This window comes from Lissotriton vulgaris, unplaced genomic scaffold (assembly GCF_964263255.1).
Source record: "Lissotriton vulgaris unplaced genomic scaffold, aLisVul1.2 SCAFFOLD_637, whole genome shotgun sequence".
NCBI lineage: Eukaryota > Metazoa > Chordata > Amphibia > Caudata > Salamandridae > Lissotriton > Lissotriton vulgaris.
In genome coordinates, this window is record NW_028245984.1 from 609,127 (window position 1) to 628,578 (window position 19,452).

At 45.7% G+C, this 19,452-nt stretch overlaps 1 protein-coding gene across 1 annotated transcript in view; it reads left to right on the forward strand.

Annotated features, from left to right (window-relative positions):
* Positions 1-19,452, forward strand: part of LOC147666195 (T-complex protein 1 subunit gamma) — a 205,537-nt gene that overhangs the window by 183,568 nt on the left and 2,517 nt on the right. The window contains exon 13 of the mRNA XM_086949220.1: positions 7,157-7,288. Coding sequence (XP_086805346.1) covers positions 7,157-7,288 — 132 coding nt within the window. The remainder of the gene's footprint in view (positions 1-7,156; positions 7,289-19,452) is intronic.

The window sequence follows — 19,452 nt, forward strand, 5'->3', positions numbered from 1 at the left end:
GAGAGAGATTTCGAGAGAGAGATTTCGAGAGAGAGATTTCGAGAGAGATTTCGAGAGAGATTTCGAGAGAGATTTCGAGAGAGAGATTTCGAGAGAGATTTCGAGAGAGAGATTTCGAGAGAGAGATTTCGAGAGAGAGATTTCGAGAGAGAGATTTCGAGAGAGATTTCGAGAGAGATATTTCGAGAGAGAGATTTCGAGAGAGAGATATTTCGAGAGAGATATTTCGAGAGAGATATTTCGAGAGAGATATTTCGAGAGAGATATTTCGAGAGAGATATTTCGAGAGAGATATTTCGAGAGAGATATTTCGAGAGAGATATTTCGAGAGAGATATTTCGAGAGAGATATTTCGAGAGAGATATTTCGAGAGAGATATTTCGAGAGAGATATTTCGAGAGAGATATTTCGAGAGAGATATTTCGAGAGAGATCTATCTATCGCAGAGTGGTACATTTATGAATAGATCGCTATCTGGTGTTGGGCTCGGATGATTGCACTTGTTTTTCTCTTGGAGAAGTCTTTTGTCGTCACGAGACTGGTGACTCCTCCTTTGGGTGCTAGTGCGCATGGGCATCGGTTCCATCCTTAGATTGTTTTTTTTTTCCGGGTTCGGATGAGGATCGAAGCGCTCCGGATCGACTTCGAGAAAAAGTGATGTTTCGGCGCGTATTCCCTTTCCAATTCGACGGTATTATTATCGACGGCGATTTCATTTCCATTCCGACGCGTTTCGACTCCAACAATAAACATTTTCTTCTACGTCGACGAGACCGGGAGGCCTTTCTCGACGTAGTCCAGCCCGGATTCCATGGAAAGGACTCCATTTAAGAGATGTCCAACGTGTGGTGCTAAGTTCCCACACAAGGACCTACACGAGGTGTGCAACCTCTGCCTATCGCCTGAACACGAATCCAGGGACTGCGAAGCCTGCGCAGCATTCTCCTCCAAGTCGACTATTAGAAACCGTCGAGCCCGAAGACACGAGGTTTCGAGAATGCAGTCGGAGGCAATCCCGGAGCTGTTCGAGGCCCAGCACCTCGAAGAGGAACATGAAGTCGGGTCGGAAGTGGACGAGTATGATGTCGAAGAAATAGACGCTCAATAAACCGTGAGTGACGACGTCCCCTTACCAAAAAACCGACCCCGTGTGGTACCGACCCCGCCTTCGAGCCCGGTCAGACTACCGAAGAAAGTTTCCGACGCCCCGCCTTCGGGCCCAGCAACGAAACAGAAACCGAAACTCTCGGCCTCCCACCATGTCGGATCCGAGAAACGGTCGACACCGAAGCTCCATACAAAGGAAAGCTCGGCATCGAAACATTCCATGTCGAAACCGAAACATGCTTCGACGTCGAAGACTTACTCGACACCGAAAAAATCGGAATCAAGCAAATTCTCGGTGCCGAAAACACAGAACATTGACTGTCAGAAGCAAAGGCACCTTTCGAAACCAAGAACTTCGGTACCGACACAGGAGCAGCAGACAGATCCAAAACAAAAGACTTTGTTTATCGATCCGCAAACTGGCAAAGTGGTGACAATCAGCGAAAAAGAGGAAGAATAAACAGCTAGATGACAAAGCTCTTCCTCCTAAAAAGAGAACAATGGGGACAAATACAACTCCTCCCCTTTCTCCTCGACCTAGAGACACACCCTCTAATCCTATTCCTCACACTATGCCAGCTATTCCTCCACCTTCTACACCAAGACCATCTACACCTCAAACAGATGTAGACAGTGATACAGGGGAGGGAGAACCTCATGGGGATGACAACACTATCCCAGATGAAGAAGACCCATGGGAGAATTATGATGCAGGGTCAGATGGTAACGACCCAGAATTATACCCCTCAAAACCCTCACCACCTGATGATAATACATGTTTTGTACAGCTGATTAATAGGGCAGCAAAATACCATAAGGTAGATTTACATACAGAACCTCAAATAGAGGATTTCCTTTTAGAAACGCTACCTGCTGCACAAAGAACATCAGGAACACTACCTATGCTAAAGGGTCTTATCAATCACACCGCAGACATATTCAAAGACCCTGTGAGGGCTAGGGCATTAAACCCAAGAATTGGAAAAAAATATAGGCAGCCCCAAAGGACCCAATAATTACCAAGGGACAGGTACCTCTGGACTCGCTTGTAGTCACAAACTCTCGTAAAAGAGCAAACTCATTATCTACAGGAGAAGCTCCTCCTCCTGATAAGGAGTCCAAGCTAATAGATGCATCAGGCAAAAGAGTAGTATCCCAAGCAGCTAACAGCTGGCGCATAGCTAATACACAAGCGCTACTTGCACGCTATGATAGAGCGCATTATGATGAGTTAGAAAAACTCACATCTCCCTAAGGAACATCAAAAAAGGCCAGACCAGTTTATACAGGAAGGGAAGATAATAACCAACACTTCCATTGAGTGCGCCTTAGACGCGGCAGACACTGCAGCAAGATCCATCAACACCAGTATCCTGTTAAGACATGCATTGCTTAGGGTCTCAGGGTTCAAACAAGAAGTACAAACATCGTTATTGAACCAACCTTTTGATCAAAAAACACTTTTCGGCTCGGGTACAGATGAGACTTTAGAAAATATGAAAAAATACACAAACGGCTAAATCAATGGGAGCATTACAACAGCCAACTCAAAGGGGTTCCTTTCATAGGTCCACCTATAGAGGGGGGGTCAAAGAATACAGGCACAAGCCAGCAATCTACCTCTTTTACACCAACATCACCCAGAGGTAATTCAAGAGGCAGTTACAGAGGTAACAACAACAAGGGTAGAGGTCGCGGAAATAATAACAACCGCAGCTCCCCAACCCCAAAACAGTGACTTAATACAACTCCCCCCCCCCAGACCATATAACACTGGTCGGGGAATGTTTATCACAATTCCTACTTGTCTGGGAAAACATCACGTCAGACAGGTGGGTGAGACAAATTATCCAACATGGTTATTGCCTAGAACTCACAGCTACCCCACCAAACATCCCCCCCAGACTAAGTCCAATGAGTCAAGATCATCTGACATTGTTAAAACAGGAAGTACTATCACTGCTACAAAAGCATGCTATAGAGAAGGTTCCAAAACATCAGCAAGGGACAGGAGTATACTCTCTATACTTCCTAATTCCCAAAAAAGACTGGTCTCTAAGACCAATTTTAGACCTCAGACCTCTCAATGCATACATAAACTCGGAACATTTCCACATGGTCACGCTCCAACAAGTACTTCCTTTACTGAAGAAAGGGGATTTTCTTTCTACACTGGATCTAAAAGACGCTTACTTTCACATCCCAATTCACAAAGCCCACAGAAAATACCTCAGGTTTGTAGTAGAAGGACAACATTATCAGTTCAAAGTCCTTCCGTTTGGGGTCACAACAGCACCAAGAGTGTTCACAAAATGCCTAGCAGTAGTTGCAGCACACCTCAGAAGACAACAAATACATGTCTTCCCTTACTTGGACGATTGGCTAATAAAAGCCAAGTCACAGGAAGAATGTCTTCAAAGCACACAAAAGACCATTCAATTGCTGCACCAGCTAGGGTTTACGGAACTACACAAAATCCCACCTACAACCAAACAAGGTTCAACAATATCTAGGGGCTACTATAGACACAGAAAAAGCCAAAGTATAACCCAATCCAATCAGGATCCAAACAATGATCACGTTCTTCCAAAAATTTCAACCACAACACTCACTAACAGCTCGAGTGTTCATGCAGCTGTTAGGGATGATGTCCTCCTGCATACTGCTAATACCATATGCCAGACTACAAATGCGTCCACTGCAAGAGTGTCTAGCGACACAGTGGAATCAAGCTCAAGGTCAGATTACAGATCTGGTGTTGGTAGACGACCGCACACATCGCTCTCTGAAGTGGTGGAACACAACCAACATTTCCAAGGGGCGGTCGTTCCTAGAATTGATTCCACAAGTGATACTAACAGCGGATGCATCGCTCACCGGATGGGGAGCACATATGGAGAAATATACAGTGCAGGGAAAATGGAGTGTACAGCAAAAAAGATTGCACATCAATTATCTGGAACTACTAGCAGTGTTTTTAGCATTAAAAGCTTTTCAAATGCAAATCCTCAACAAAGCTGTCCCGATCAGAACAGACAACATGACTGCAATGTATTATATTCAAAAACAGGGGGGGGGACACACTCTCTCCAACTATCCAGACTAGCACAGGACATTTGGAGATGGGACATTTGGAGAAGTGTGGCTCACTGGTTAGAGGAGGCAGACCTGGAAGCAGAGGTCAGCCCGGGACCAGGGTTCAATTCCCGGCTCGGCGGGGTCTTGAGTCCTAAAAATGTCCATGGACTCGACAATTCTCGCTCTGGTGCCTACTCAATTCACGGGTTCACACTCTGCGACTCTGGGCAGTAGCTTGCTTAATCTCCACAACAGCCCCTCGTGGCAGGATGCCTGGCTTTCACCTTGCGTATACCCTGCCGGGGTTATCTCACAGGGGAATACCAGGACGGGTTCCCTAAGCAAGCGCTTAGAAACCGCTCGGTGATTTGCGCTAAATAAATTCCTGTACATTTACATTCCTCAAAAGATCTATCTGTTAGCCGAACACCTACCAGGAGTTCAAAATCAGATGGCAGACATCCTAAGCAGAGTCAGAACAAATACACGAATGGGAACTGCACAACCAAATACTGCAGCCATTCTTCCAAAGATGGGGACAACCAGAGATAGATCTCTTTGCCACTCATCAGAACGCAAAATGCCAAAACTTTGCATCCAGGTACCCACACCACCTGTCCCAGGGCAATGCGCTATGGATAAATTGGTCCAACAAATTTGCTTACGCTTTCCCCCTCTCCCACTAATTCTATTAGTGGTTCGGAAACTGCAACAACATTCAATGACAATGATACTAGTAGCACCCACGTGGGCAAGACAGCCGTGGTTCACCACGCTACTGCAACTCTCACAGGTGCCACATCAAAAGCTGAGATTGTTACCCATGCACCTTATACAGAACCATGGAGAAATAATGCACCCAGATCCCAAACAATTGAACCTAGCGATCTGGCTCCTGAGGTCATAGAATTTGGATACTTAGATGTACCTCCAAACTGTATGGAAATCATTAAGCAAGCAAGACGTCCTACCACCAGAGCATGCTATGCAGCAAAGTGGAAAAGGTTTGTTGTATACTGTAACAGTAACATCAACCCTCTGGACGCATCCACTAAACAGATTTGCTATTTACTACACTTGCAGCAATGTAACCTTGCTTACACCTATATTAGAGTACATCTTGCAGCTATAGCGGCGTACCTACAAAACAGACATCTTTCCCTGTTTAAAGTACCAGCAATAAAAGCTTTCAAGGAAGGCCTCAAAAGAGTCATTCCACCAAGACTACCGCCTTCCCCAGTCTGGAATCTCAACATAGTACTTACAAGACTAATGGGACCACCTTTCGAACCTATGCATAGGTGTGAAATGCAATTCCTCACATGGAAGGTGGCCTTTCTTGTAGCTATTACTTCACTCAGAAGAGTAAGTGAATTGCAAGCATTTACAATACAAGAACCATTTCTGCAGTTACACCAAAATAAAGTGGCTCTTAGAACAAACCCAAAATTCTTGCCTAAAGTAATTTCAGCATTCCACATCAATCAGCCAGTGGAACTACCACTTTTCTTTCCAAAACCACAGACGGTAGCAGAAAGGGCCCTACATACATTAGATGTCAGAAGGGCGATATTGTACTACATAGAAAGAACACAAACGTTCAGAAAAACAAAACAACTATTTGTAGCGTTTTCTCCTACACATAAGGGCAATCCTATCTCTAAAGCAGGCATTGCCAGGTGGATTGTAAAATGTATTCAAATATGCTACTTAAAAGCAAAGAGGACATTAACTGTTCCTCCTAGAGCTCACTCTACACGTAAACTAGGAGCATCTATGGCATTCTTAGGAAACATTCCTCTAGATGACATGCAAAGCAGCTACCTTGGTTACACCGCATACCTTCACAAAACACTACTGTGTAGATGTGCAGGCAACACAACAGGCTAGAGTGGGACAAGCTGTACTAAAAACTTTATTTCAGACTGTTGCAACAGACACTTGCAAAGTTAGAGATGCACTAGTCTGATCTAATGTCAAATTGGAAGCCTTCATCTTAACAGCAGCCATTTAGGGTTTTGTGTGTTATCCAAGAAACTCATTGTAATCTGAGAATTTGCCTATTTGCTCCACACAAGAGACCAATTCCAAGTTTTTATTTTTCTATGGAGAGGGATCATGTTGGCTTTATTTCTCAGAGTAAAGCATAGCTTGGTATTTGTTATTTTAAGACACTGTCTAACCTTCTTCTTTTTTTAAGGTTTATGATGTATATGTAGAAATTACAGCAATCCAAATGCAAACCATCCGAAGATCTGCTTGGAACAGGTTTTGTAATTGAATGAAGTAGTATTTTTGTTTGGTGTCCGACATGGTGGATTCGTTTTACTTTGCCAACACGTTGAAAGTGAAAAATCTGGCTACTACTTCCCATTGGTGAAGAGTTTGGCAATGGTAGACGAAGGAAACAATGTTGATTCCCTTCTGTATGAGCCCGTTACATAAAGGACAGTGTTCCTTTTTCTTTTTTTTTAATAGCCTTTTCAAGCTGAATTGTGTATGGCTCAAATCGTAACCTAATCCATCCCGATTTTTGCTTCAGTTTAGGATAACTTAAAGCTCCATCTAACGTGATGTACCTATCCAAATGGATCATATTGGTTTTATTTAGACAGGATTTTGTAGATATGTAACAGTATGCTAAAACTGGGTAAATGCTGAAGCTGAGATTGATGCATGAATTGACAAGCCCACAGCTTTTCTTCCTAAATTAATAACATCTATAACATGCTCCTTCTGTATAGCAATTCAGTGAGCACAATACCACCTTTCCAAGTTTTCCTATACTTGATAACGATTGTAAAGTCTATGATGTGCATCGGAGGGTTACTAATCTGATCCAGTGGCATGGCATTTGTGATGCAGAACTTTTGACTGCTCAGCAATCTAAACATTGTATGTATTTTGTGGTACAACATTTTATTAGTGTGCTTCTTATAGTAATTATGATACTTTTAACTTTTTTGAATAGGCAAAGCATACACAAGAGGGAAGTCAATCGTGGGGTGTTAATGGTGAGACCGGAACACTGACCGACATGAAGGAACTAGGAATTTGGGAGCCCCTAGCAGTAAAGCTACAGATCTACAAAACTGCAGTGGAAGTAAGGATAACAACCTGGTTCCCTCGTGGTGGGGATTGTAATGTGTTATAAGACTACTAACCAAATAAATGAAGATTAACTTGGAAGTCCTAATACTTCGCATGATAGATTTGATTTGAAAAGCAAATCACATGACGTGGCACTGACAAAACTAAACAGTAACGACATTTGTAGAGGCATTGATACTGCCTGGCTAACCGAGCCATGCAAGGCACCCGAAAAGAATGGGCTGTGTTCAAAGCATGTGGGGCTGTAGGTAAGAATGCTTTGCATACTCCTGCAATCCAATGTTGGCTCCAGATGTATGCAAGTTGTTTTTCTGCGAGTAAGTCTTTAGAGTCACAAGGTAAAGTAAATCCTCCTCTTTGTAAATGTGTGCATGCGCATTTACTTCTGATAGCTACATCTGCCAGCGGATTCCTCACCTTGTGAATATCCCCTTGCGTCAGCAACATTCGGAAATTCTTTTTGTAGCTTCACGCCGACGTGGACGACGTCATTGAGACACAGCATCGCATGCGACTCCGCTGACGTCACCGACACTACAATAGGCCCACGCCGGCGTGATGACATCAGTTCCCTTTTTTCCGCGTCGTCAACGCTAACTGTTTTGGGGAATCTCTAGCCTTTTAGTAACTTTGTTGCTATTTTCATCACTTTACTGTTTCTTTGTTTCTTTCGCGATGTCGACAAAGACCGATTTTAAGCCTTGCAGAGAATTTGGGAAAACTATGCCGATCACAGACCCACGCGAAGATTGCATCTGGTGTCTTAGTTCGGACCATGATGTAGATGGATGTTCTTCGTGTTGAAAGATGAACCCGAAGGCTCTGCGTGAGAGGCCAAGCTACTGGTGGCAAAGCTGACCAGGAAAGGAAGTGTTTGAGGTCTCGTTCGAGAAGGGCGCGGAAGAGATCAAAGTAGAGATCAAGGTCTCGGGTGGAGTAGACTTCGAAGTCATCTTCACATCACGCTTCGAAGTCGAGGAAGAAACATAAGAAAAGAAGACATGAGTCCCGACGTCACTCCGGTAGGGATTCGAACTCTAGGTCGAAATCACCCAAGAAGGTACGTTTGAAGGTGATTCCTCCGGAAGAAGACTTCGATCCTGAAGGTGAGGCTTCGCCTTCGGAGTCGCAGGTTAAGTCGCCGACTCAGTCTCCGGATCCATCTCTGGCGCGGTCCCCGGCTCGAGAGGATGAGGAAGAAGTTCCTGTGGGTGAGGATTCTGCGCCTGTGGAAGAGCCGAATTTGGAACCACCTCAAGGTCAGCCTGAAGGTCTCCGACCACCTTTTCCGGCCCCAGGCCAAGACCCATCAGCGTTTTTGAACGCTATGTATGGTGTCTTTTCAATGGCGTGGTACCCCTCTGGCGCACCTTCGGGTCCCATGGGTCCACTAGCATTTAATTTAGGAGTTCCTCACTCCTATGCTCTGGCTCCATTTATGCCCTACATGCCGGCTCCGACACCGCAATGGCAATACCCGGCTCCCCCGAGGTCGTCAACGCCGATACCAACTTAGTCTGCTCCGAGTTGACCTCGAGACCAAGCCACTGTCCCATCGGATTCGATACAGACGCCGGTTCCGGCTCCGGCTCCGTCTGAGTCGTTGGTGGATCCGACGGCGTGACGTGTAAAGGAAAGGTCCAGGAGGGAAGCTCAGCACCTCATGGAGGAGTGGAGATATACAGAGGCTCAAGCTGAGATGGAAGAAGGTGAGCTTGAGGAGGACTGTTAGGAGGATCTGGCGGAAGCTAGTGGCCTGGAGTTTTCTCCTGAGTGGGAATTACCTTCTGTGTCTGATGCTCCTTCAAAAAACGTTCAGCCATATCATTAGGTTATGAGGAAGGCAGCGGAACTTTTGAATTTGACTCTACCTACAGTAGAATTTAAGTTCAATCTACTGACTGAGGTTCTGCATTCACCAAGTTCTGTGGTGGAACCATTGCTCCCATTTAAGCTTTAACGGAGCCTATTATGGATGTTTGGAAAAAGCCTTTAACAGCACAAGCAGTTTCCAAGGGTGTGGCAAGAAGGTACAGGGTCGCTCCTGAAGACCCTGATTTTCTAACTTCTTAACCTTCACCTGAAAGTTTGATAATCCAGGCAGCTTGTTCCAAAAAGACTGTGGGTGCATTTCCACAAGGGCCTGGAGATAAGGCTGCCTAAAAACAAGATCAGGTTGCAAAAAAAAAACTTTTTCTTCCGCAAGTATGGCATTAAAGTCAACCAATGCCACTTGCCTTATGGGGAGATATGTGCATGCTCTCATGGATACACTGCGTCTTCTGGCACCTAAGATCCCTGTTGACAGCAGGAAGGATTTTGAGGAGGTGTTGACGGATGCACAGGCAGCAGCTCACCAGGTGATACAAGGTGGGCTAGACACTGCGGATTCGGTGGCACGCATCATGGGTACTGCGGTTGCCACAAGGAGATCAGCTTGGCTGAAATCTTCAGATTTTTCCGCAGATGTTCAAGCTGCTTTGTTAGATCTGCCGTTTGACGATGTTGGACTCATTGGGGAAAAAAGCTGATACAGTCTTAGAAAGATTTAAGGACAGTAAGGCTACTGCCAAATCTTTAGGACTTCAGACCAAGGGTTCTTCTACCAGAAGGTTCAGAGGATTAGGACGCTCTTCCTTTCGCTCCTATCGGCAAGGTCAGTAGCAGCAGCAGAATCCCTTGTACAAGTCGTACAGGGGCAAGCAAAGAGCTTGTCCTCGAGGACGTCAAGCCTCTTCCTCCTCCACCTCCTCCAACCCCCCAGTCTCAGAAAAGCAGCCCTAGATCCGCCATTCAGGATCATGCGGGTCCGGGGGGGGGGGGGTCGGCTTACCCACTTTCTACGGGATTGGGAATCGGTTACATCAGATCTTTGGGTTCTCAATCTCATAGAAAATGCCTATGCTCTTCCCTTTCGGGAGTTAAATCCCAATTACCCTCCTTGTCAAGGTTTTTGCAGGGAGGAACACCTTGCTTCTGCAGGAGGAAGTATAGACCCTATTAAGAAAGGGTGCAATAGAGGTGGTGCCAGAGCAGGAAAGGGGTCAGGGATGCTACTCCCGGTATTTTCTGATTCCCAAGAAGGATGGCAGACTTCGTCCAATCCTGGATCTCAGGATCTTGAATCTTTATCTGAAGTTCAAGATGCTCACCCTTGCACAGGTTCTTCAGGCGCTGCTGGAAGAAGACTGGATGGTGTCGCTTGACTTGCAGGATGCGTATTTTCACATCCCAATCCTGAAGTCGCACAGGAAGTATCTCAGTTTTACGGTGGGATTGCAACATTATCAGTTTGCGGTCCTTCCTCTTGGAATTACTACTGCGCCTCGAGTCTTCACCAAGGTGATGGCGGTGGTGGCTGCACATCTCAGAAGGTCGGGGATTCCAGTATTCCCCTATTTGGACGACTGGCTGATCAAAGCAAGTCGTCGGAGAAAGTGCTCCAGCATCTGCAGGAGACAACTCAGTTGTTGTACCGTTTGGGTTTTTCAATAAATGTACCCAAGTCTCACCTGGTGCCCTCCCAGCGCAACCTGTTCATAGGTGCTGTACTGGACACAACTGTATGTCGTGCATTCCCTCCTCCTCAAAGGATTTGCGACATACAGGAAATGATTCCTTTATTTTACAATGGAGCGGTCGTTCCAGTCCTGAAGGTCCTTCGCCTGCTCGGTCTGATGGCTTCTTGCATTCTGTTGGTCAACCATGCACGCTGGCACATGAGGGCGCTCCAGTGATGCCTCCGCAGGCAGAGGCGCCTTGATGCCCATTGGGCTAAGTTTGCGCATGATAAGATCCCTTTATTATTATTATTATTATCAACACAACGGAGATCTCGGAGTCTGAGGATCTCCAGAGAAACTGCGGCAGATCTAACTTGGTGGAGCGTCAAAGGCAATCTGTCTCAGGGAAAGCCTTTTCATCTGCCTCCGGTGGCCACAGTGATTACGGATGCATCCACTCTAGGGTGGGGTGCTCATCTGGGGGATTTGGAGGTCAAAGGTCTTTGGTCTCCAGAGGAAAGGTTGCTTCACATAAACCTTCTAGAGTTACGGGCGATTCGTTTGGCCCTCAAGGCCTTCCTCCCTTCGCGGTCGGTCAGTTCAAGTCCTGATGGACAATACGACCGCGATGTGGTATGTCAACAAGCGGGGAGGAGTGGGGTCGCAGTGTCTCTGCAGAGAGGCTCTGCGCCTCTGGTCCTGGGTTCAGGACAATCTGATTTGTCTGATGGTGAATCATCTGGCCGGAGTTCTGAAAGTGCGTGCAGACTGTCTGTCGGCAGTTCTCGGCCGACCACGAGTGGAGGCTTCACCCGGAGGTGGTTAGTCACGTCTTTCGGACGCAGGGAACTCCTCAGGTGGACCCGTTTGCCACTCGAGAATGCTCACTGCCTGTCATTCTGCAGTATCCGATGCAAGGGACCTAGGGGGACGCGTTTCAGTTGAGTTGGGGAAGTCAACTCCTTTACGTGTTTCCTCCCATACCCTTGATTCCTCAGGTTCTGAGGAAGATTCGCCAAGACCGGGCCCAAGTTATTCTGGTCGCCCCGGATTGGCCAAGAAGGGTGTGGTACTCGGATCTTCTCCACCTCTCCTCTCGCCCTCCGCTCCGTCTCCCGTTCAGGGCAGATCTCCTCTCCCAGATGGAGGGGCAGGTTCTACACCCCCACTGCCAGACATTACACCTTCATGCCGGGAGATTGAACGGGGCAACCTGAATTCATTTTCTCTCCCACACGATGTGGTGGATGTCATTCTTTCGGCTAGGCGTGACTCCACTAAAACCATATATTCATACAGATGGTATAAATTTGTCTCTTGGTGTGGTTAGAAATCTGTTGACCCTTTGAAGGCTTGTTTGTCTGATATTTTACAGTTTGCTCTTTCTTTAGCACAGCCGGGATTTGCTGTTTACACAGTGAAGGGTTATCTTTCGGCATTATCGTCATGTCTCTGTTTGCCGGATCAGCCGTCTCTTTTCAAGTCTCCTGTGGTTTTAAGGTTTTTGAAGGGCCTCACAAATAAGTTCCCTCCTACTCCCTTTATTGTGCCTAAATGGGATTTTAATCTTGTTTTAACCTACTTGATGGGTTCTCCCTTCAAACCCTTACACAAGTTTCCCATGAGGCTTTTGTCTTTTAAGACTGTCTTCCTGGTTGCGATCACCTCGGCAAGGAGGGTAAGTGAGCTTCAAGCTCTTAGTTCCAAGCCCTCATTCTTGACCATTCATGCTGAACGAATGGTTGTTAGGACCAGGGCTGCTTTTCTCCCTAAGGTGGTAACTCCCTTCCATCTAGGACAATCTATTACCCTTCCTACCTTTTACCCTCCCCCTCGCCCTTCCAAGGAGGAGGAGAGACTACACCGTCTGGACCCTAAGAGGCCGTGAGTTTTATCTTGATAGGACTAGAGACTATCGAGTGGATGACCATCTCTTCGTTGGATTTGCTGGCTGCAAGAAAGGAAGAGCGGTGCACAAGCGCACTCTTTCAAGATGGATCATCCTCTGTATAAAGATCTGCTACTCTTTGGCCAGTAAGGAACCTCCAGAGGGTATAAGAGCTCACTCTACTAGAGCAAAGTCGTCAACTTCTGCTTTGTCTAGGGGTGTACCTGTAGAGGATATTTGTAGGGCCGCGACTTGGACCTCCTTCCACACTTTTGCGAAGCATTACTGCTTGAATGCCGAGGTGAGGACGGAAGGTCACTTTGCGCGCTCTGTCCGCCAGTATTTTTTGGTGTAGAAGAGTGGACACCCTCCTTCGGGAGTGGGGACTGCTGTGGGACTCTCTTCATAAGGTGAGGAATCCACTGGCAGATGTATCTATCAGAAGAAAAAGTTACTTATCTTCGGTAACGCTTTTTCTGGTAGATACAGTATCTGCCTGTAGATTCCTCAGTGACCCACCCGCCTCCCCGTTGTCCTCTCTTCTATACCAGAGTTACTGTAATGTATTTACTTTATTGTCAAGGATTTGTTCATTTCAAATGTTTTATTGCATTTGTTTCATTCACACTGTTACCTTGATATTTGTGTATTGTGTATACTGTGTATATTTCTACTGTCATTGGTCCGTCCGTGTGCCTTGAAGGCACGGAAAAAAGGGCGGAACTGATGTCGTCACGCCGGCGTGGGCCTCTTGTAGTGTCTGTGACGTCAGCGGAGTCGCGTTCGATGCCGTGCCTCTGACATCGTCGCAAAGCTACCAAAAGAATTTCCGAATGTTGCTGACGAAAGGGGATATTCACAAGGTGAGGAATCCACAGGCAGATACTGTATCTACCAGAAAAAGCGTTACCGAAGGTAAGTAACTTGTTCTTCATTGCCAGATTGTTTTCTTACCGCCCTCTGGTTCGGACATGTATTACTGCGTTCCGGTTCGAGACAGTTTTGGACTCCTTTTGGTTCATATTTCACCCTTGCCCTCTAGTTTCTACCTTTTGCGTTTTTGAAATTTAAAAAACTATGGTCCAGTTTTAACAGCGGCCTTTCTGGCATATCTTTCCATCCTGTTGGTTCTGCCTTAGAATGCCCTTCGGATGGAACAGACTTCCATCCGCTTCTGTTCCAGGTACCACACAAAGTACCTGTGGACCGACTTTCATCAGGTCTGCAACCTGTGCTTATCTCCTGACAAAGACTGCGAGGCCTGCTGATCTATTCAGTTAAAGGAATTTATACAGGACCGAAGGGAGATGCAGTGGAGAGGGGTCGAAGATAAGCCCAACATCTTCAGACAGCAGGATGTTAAAGAAGAGTAGGAGGAACTCATGAGGCCTCTGCGGGCAAGGAAGAGGCTTTTTCCTTCGATGATTCGGACTCTGACTTGGATTCGGATGCAGGACCTTCCAGTGTACTGTGAGTACTGACCTTACTGCCTGCCACTGAAGAAACATCAGGCTCCGACTGAACATCACGCTCACGGGCCACCAATGCCAGCAGGCCATGGTCCGCACTGAAAAACGGAGTCTGATGCTCCACCCTTGGGCTCTGCAACGAAATTCCACATGAAGCTGATCACTAAGGTACTCAGCCGATCTTCATCCTTGGCAATGACCCCTAAGGCACCGAAACTGAAATCTAGCTTGGCTCCGAAGATTTCCAAACTGACTCAGGTACTCCATTGGAGCCAATTCTCAACAAATTGCAGCAACAAATTTAATCCCATCCAAAGGCAAATCCCTATACAGCCTCACACTGGGCATAATATGGCCAAAATGGTTCTTGTACCATCAAAACTTCCCTTCCAAGAGGCCATTGATCTATTCGTGTCATCCAAAAAGAAGAGGACTGACCACGCCACCAGTCCCTTGCACCCTCTCACAGCAGCCTCACCTCTTCCTCCTCCACCACCATTTATTCTTCCACCACCTTCACCCTGTCCCCCTCATTCAACAAGTGATTCATTAGATATTACTCCTCAACATTTTCAGGTGGGCACAGGACGGGATGATACTTTTGATGCACCAAAGCCCTCTGACCCCTGGTCGGCCTGCGATATTGACCCTCCTGGGGACACTGATCCCTACCTGTACCCTGGACGGTAATCTCCTCATGATGACACCACCTCTTATCAGGAGGTTATTGGCAGGGCTGCAACTTACTGTCGATGCCATTACAAAAGGAGCCTATGGAAGAGTATTTCCTTTTTGAAACTCTTTCAACTACACAAAGGGCAATGCAATATCTCCATATGCTCAAGGGTATGCTGAGACACACAGACACCTATCTAGATCTATCTCTTATCTATCTCCGTCTGTCTGTCTCTGTGCAGTCCGCCGATCACTGGCGTATTGCTAACACTATGTAAATATTGGGCAGATATGATCGTGCCCACTGGGATGAAATAGTGGAGCACTTTGCGGAAGAGCATAAAGAGGGCAAGAGCATTTAGCTAAAATAAGATGATGATTTATAAAGCACCTGGTTACACCACCCGGAGTGTCCCCACGCTACTTTAGTAAGCAAGCTAATTTCTAATCTCTCCATTAGATGCGACTCTGCAGACACTGCTGCAAGGGGCATAAATACCAGTGTTTTGTTGCATCCCGAAGATGATTTCAACCAACTCAGTCCTGTGCCAGAAGGCTTGATTATTTGTTTCGGTGCCAAGCCTGGCGGTGGGGTGTCGTAAACATTCTCTTGGTCTCGACCTTGGCCAGAAGACCGTGTTGGTGCTGTAGCCTTATGCTTTTTGGAGAAGGTTTTTGGGGGCAAGCGGTCTTCAGCGCTCATGGCACTCTGTCCCGTAAGCACGTATTCAGACTCCAGATCAATCTTGAGTTCAGAATCCGACTCTGGAACGGAGAAGCCTCTTTTGCCACCGACGCTTCGATCTTTTCCTGCTTGGATTCTTCATCGAAGGTATCCGGGGTGTGTTGAATGCTCTGGTGTTGCAGTTCTCGTCGTAGAGCCCGACGATCGCTTTGGACCAAAACGATTTACAGGCGTCGCAGTCATCCTCATTGTGCTCCGGAGAGAGGCACACGTTAAAAAGTTAATGTAAGTTGGTGCAAGGGTTCTTGACATGGCACCAGAATTGGAACGAAGTCCGTTCCATCGGCAGAAGGCTGGACCGACGCAGCTAGGCGCAAGGGCCGCCCACAAGGTTTTCAATCGAAGATTGAGAATTTGTTGACCATTTCGCAGAGAACCGGAAAACTCGTACGAAAACCATACCGTCGATGGTAGAGTGGATTGCATACTAGGGGAACCAGAAGAACAGTTTCGGAGCGCAGCAATATTTCCTAATGGTGGAAAAAAACAATCTTAAAATGGAGTTGGTGCCAATTTGTACTATCACTGAAAGGAGGAGTCACCTTACCTGGTGACTAAAGACTTATTTGAAGGAATAACTTGCAAACATCCGGACCCAACACTAGATGGCAGGAGTATGCAAAGCATGTGTATCTACAACACGCATGCCTCGAGCCGGTTTGTAAACTGCTGCCTCCTGAAACGCACACATCCTCACACCTAAAGTTCAAGCGATTGTTTGTTACCTTCTACATTTTCAGAAGTTAGGGCTAGCTTATACCTTGATCAGCTGCCTATCTACCGAAGACCAAAGGTTTCATTATTTAGAATACCTGTTATTAAAGCGCTCATGGAAGGCATGGAGTTATTCCGATTGGAACCCCCCAGTTCCAGTTTGGAACCTAAACATTACCCTCAGTAGGCCTATGGGTCTCCCATTTGAACCTTTTCACTCTTTCCCACTGCAGTTACTATCTTGGAAGTTGGCCTTCCTTGTAGCCATCACTTCCCTACAACGAATCAGTGAGTTACACGCTCTCACTTCAGAAGAGCCTTTTTTTCCAAGTACGTTATGATAGTGGTACTCCCAACCAATCCAAAATTCCTTTCTAAAGTAGTATCCAGTTTCCACCTTAATCGGACAATTGACTACCAGCCTTCTTTCCAAAACCAGAATCTATAGCCAAACCTGCCCTACATTCTTTTGAGGTTAAAAGAACTCTCGTGTACTATATTGATGGAACAAAACCATTTTGTAAGACCCAACAACTGTTTGTGTCCTACACCAGGCCTCACAAGAGACCAGCAATTTCCAAAGCGGGAGTAGAATCTTGGTAAGTAAAATGCATGCAAACGTGTTACGCAAAAGCTAAAACAACTCTTCCAGGGGCTTCCATGGCTTTCTTGGGTAACATCCCATTAGCTGATATCTGCAAAGCAGCTACCTGGTCTACCCCACATACCTTCACTACACATTACTGTGTGGACGCTATGGCCAGATAGCAAGCTAGAGTTGGCCCGGCTGTCCTACGTAGACTTTTCTAGTCTTCTGCAACATCCTCTGGCTAAGCCACTGCTTTTGAGAAGACTGCTTTACAGTCCATGCACAGCATGTGTATCTATAGCTACACATTCCACGAATAGAAAATGTTACTTTCCCTGTAAGCATCTGTTCCTGGCATGCTGTGCTGTAGATTGACATGTGCCCACTCTCCTACCCAGTCGCCTCATGTTATTGCAGACTCTGCATTACTTTTCTTATTACATTTCATTTGCGTGGTCATCTTTAGTCTTGCCCCGCATGCGGGAAAAAAAAACATCTTAACAATTGAGCCGATGCCCAAATGCAATGCCACCTAATAGGTGACCCTGTGACTCAGACTTCCTTTTAAAAAAAAAAGTAATTGTACACGTCCAGGCCCAACACTAGATGGCGAAGTATGCACAGTTTGTGAATCTTTAGCACTACATGCCATGAACAGATGCTTATAGGGTAAGTAACCTATTCCTTCAGGTGGATATTCAGTAGATTAGTTACAGCCATCCCTCCTCCCTGTTCCCTGGGCTAGTCTCCCTTCCAATCTGGAAAGGTCCCAGTCTGGAAATATGTATGCCTTTATTGACTGATTATTGTTGGGCTCTATATCTGAAGGTGTGAACATAGTCTAGAAAGAAACAGATGTAAGCGCACCGGGGTGGCATTTATATGCAACTCGGTTTTCTACTTCTGTGCCAGAACTAAATCAGTGTGGAGCTGCACAATGCCACCTACAGGTGTGCAGTACCAATGCTGTTAAAATCTTCTGGATCCTGTTTGGAGCCTGGGAAAAGTCAGAAGGTGAGGAATCTTTGGTTGAAGTGTCCTCCAGGGAGTGTTACAGAAGGTAAGTACTTGGTCATTTATCGGGCCTCCAGAAAGGTCATGATCACATCACTTGTAAAAAATAAAAATAAATCGAGTTTACGACATTTGTTTAATTTGGCTCAAGCCAAGTCACAATCAGCCTCTATCAAAGTGCAACTATCGCAACCTGCAGAAAAGGTCCTCTTTAGACATCAGTTTCTTCAATGCCTAAAATAGTCTTCCTACAAAAGTCTCTTCACCTCCTCTGGAACTTAATTTAATGTTATCAAAACCTTTGGGCAATTTTGACCCTATTTGCAAGGCTTAATTACAGCATTTATCTCAGAGGATCGATTTTTAGTGGCTATCCCTTCTGCTCATAGAGTTAGTGAGATTCAAGCCTTTTCGGCAGTCGAGCCCTTTACCACGTTGCAGGACGGTCATGCCAACCTACCCATTATTTATTTTAATGGTTTGGGATTTTCATGCCATCAAAGGCATAATTCTACCAGTTTTCTTTAGCAATCCAACTACCCCAGAACGAGCATTCTTTACACTCCTTGATGTCGGGAGAGTGTTGTGGTTTCCGTTAGCCTCGCCCCATATCACCTTTGCGAGTGATTCGAGCTGTGAAATCAGATCTGCAACAAGGTGGCCGTGGGGTAACTTAGGAAACATTTAATTCAGAGTGAAACTCATCCAATAGCTTAGTTAGAAGACAATTTAAACAGTTGAGTGTTGGGTTTGTAAGAGATTGATGCATTAATGGCTCAAATTGTTTTAAAGTGAGCTTACTCCTGAACAATGTTTTGTCTGTCCCAATCTGTTGTGAGGATGGTGTTGCTGCCAGCTCAGTATAGAACAGGGATGTTAATTTATGGCCCGTGGGCTGCTAGCTCATCAGCAGATCTTTCCTTGCAGCATACAGACCTTCTTCTGGGATCTCTACTAAGCAGAGTTGTATCATTGAAATAAAGCTACTCCTGTTGAGGTTTTTTTTTCCCTTGTTAATTCTGCTTGACAAGCAACATCTTGTTCTCTTGCAGGGGATCCTCATCAATAGTCATAAGCATTAAAATATTCCCGCCCATGCGCGGGACCCTGGAAACACTAAATTATATGTGCCCCACATATATGTAAATATATATATATATATATATATATATATATATATATATATATATATATATTTGCAGCCTAATAAACACGAGCTGAATCATGCTGTAAAGAATTTCCACCATACATTAGTAACATGCATTAGCAACATGAGAAACAACAATCAAGTTTTAGAACTGTTTTAATGGGCAGAAAGCAGTAGAAATTCTCATACAACACTGAAAGCATAGGAAGCTCCCAGGCTGCATTGCAAACAGTCTAAAAAGACTGAAAAGCTAACCTGTAGCTGTATGCAATAAAACTGCCACTGTGCCTTTAAGGCACTCATGACCCCCAGCTTCCCATCATGCCTCAGGGGTGACAGTTAAGTCCATTCTTTTCGGATACTGAAAAACCATGCAACAAATAGTTAATAATATCTCCAAAATAACTAAGAT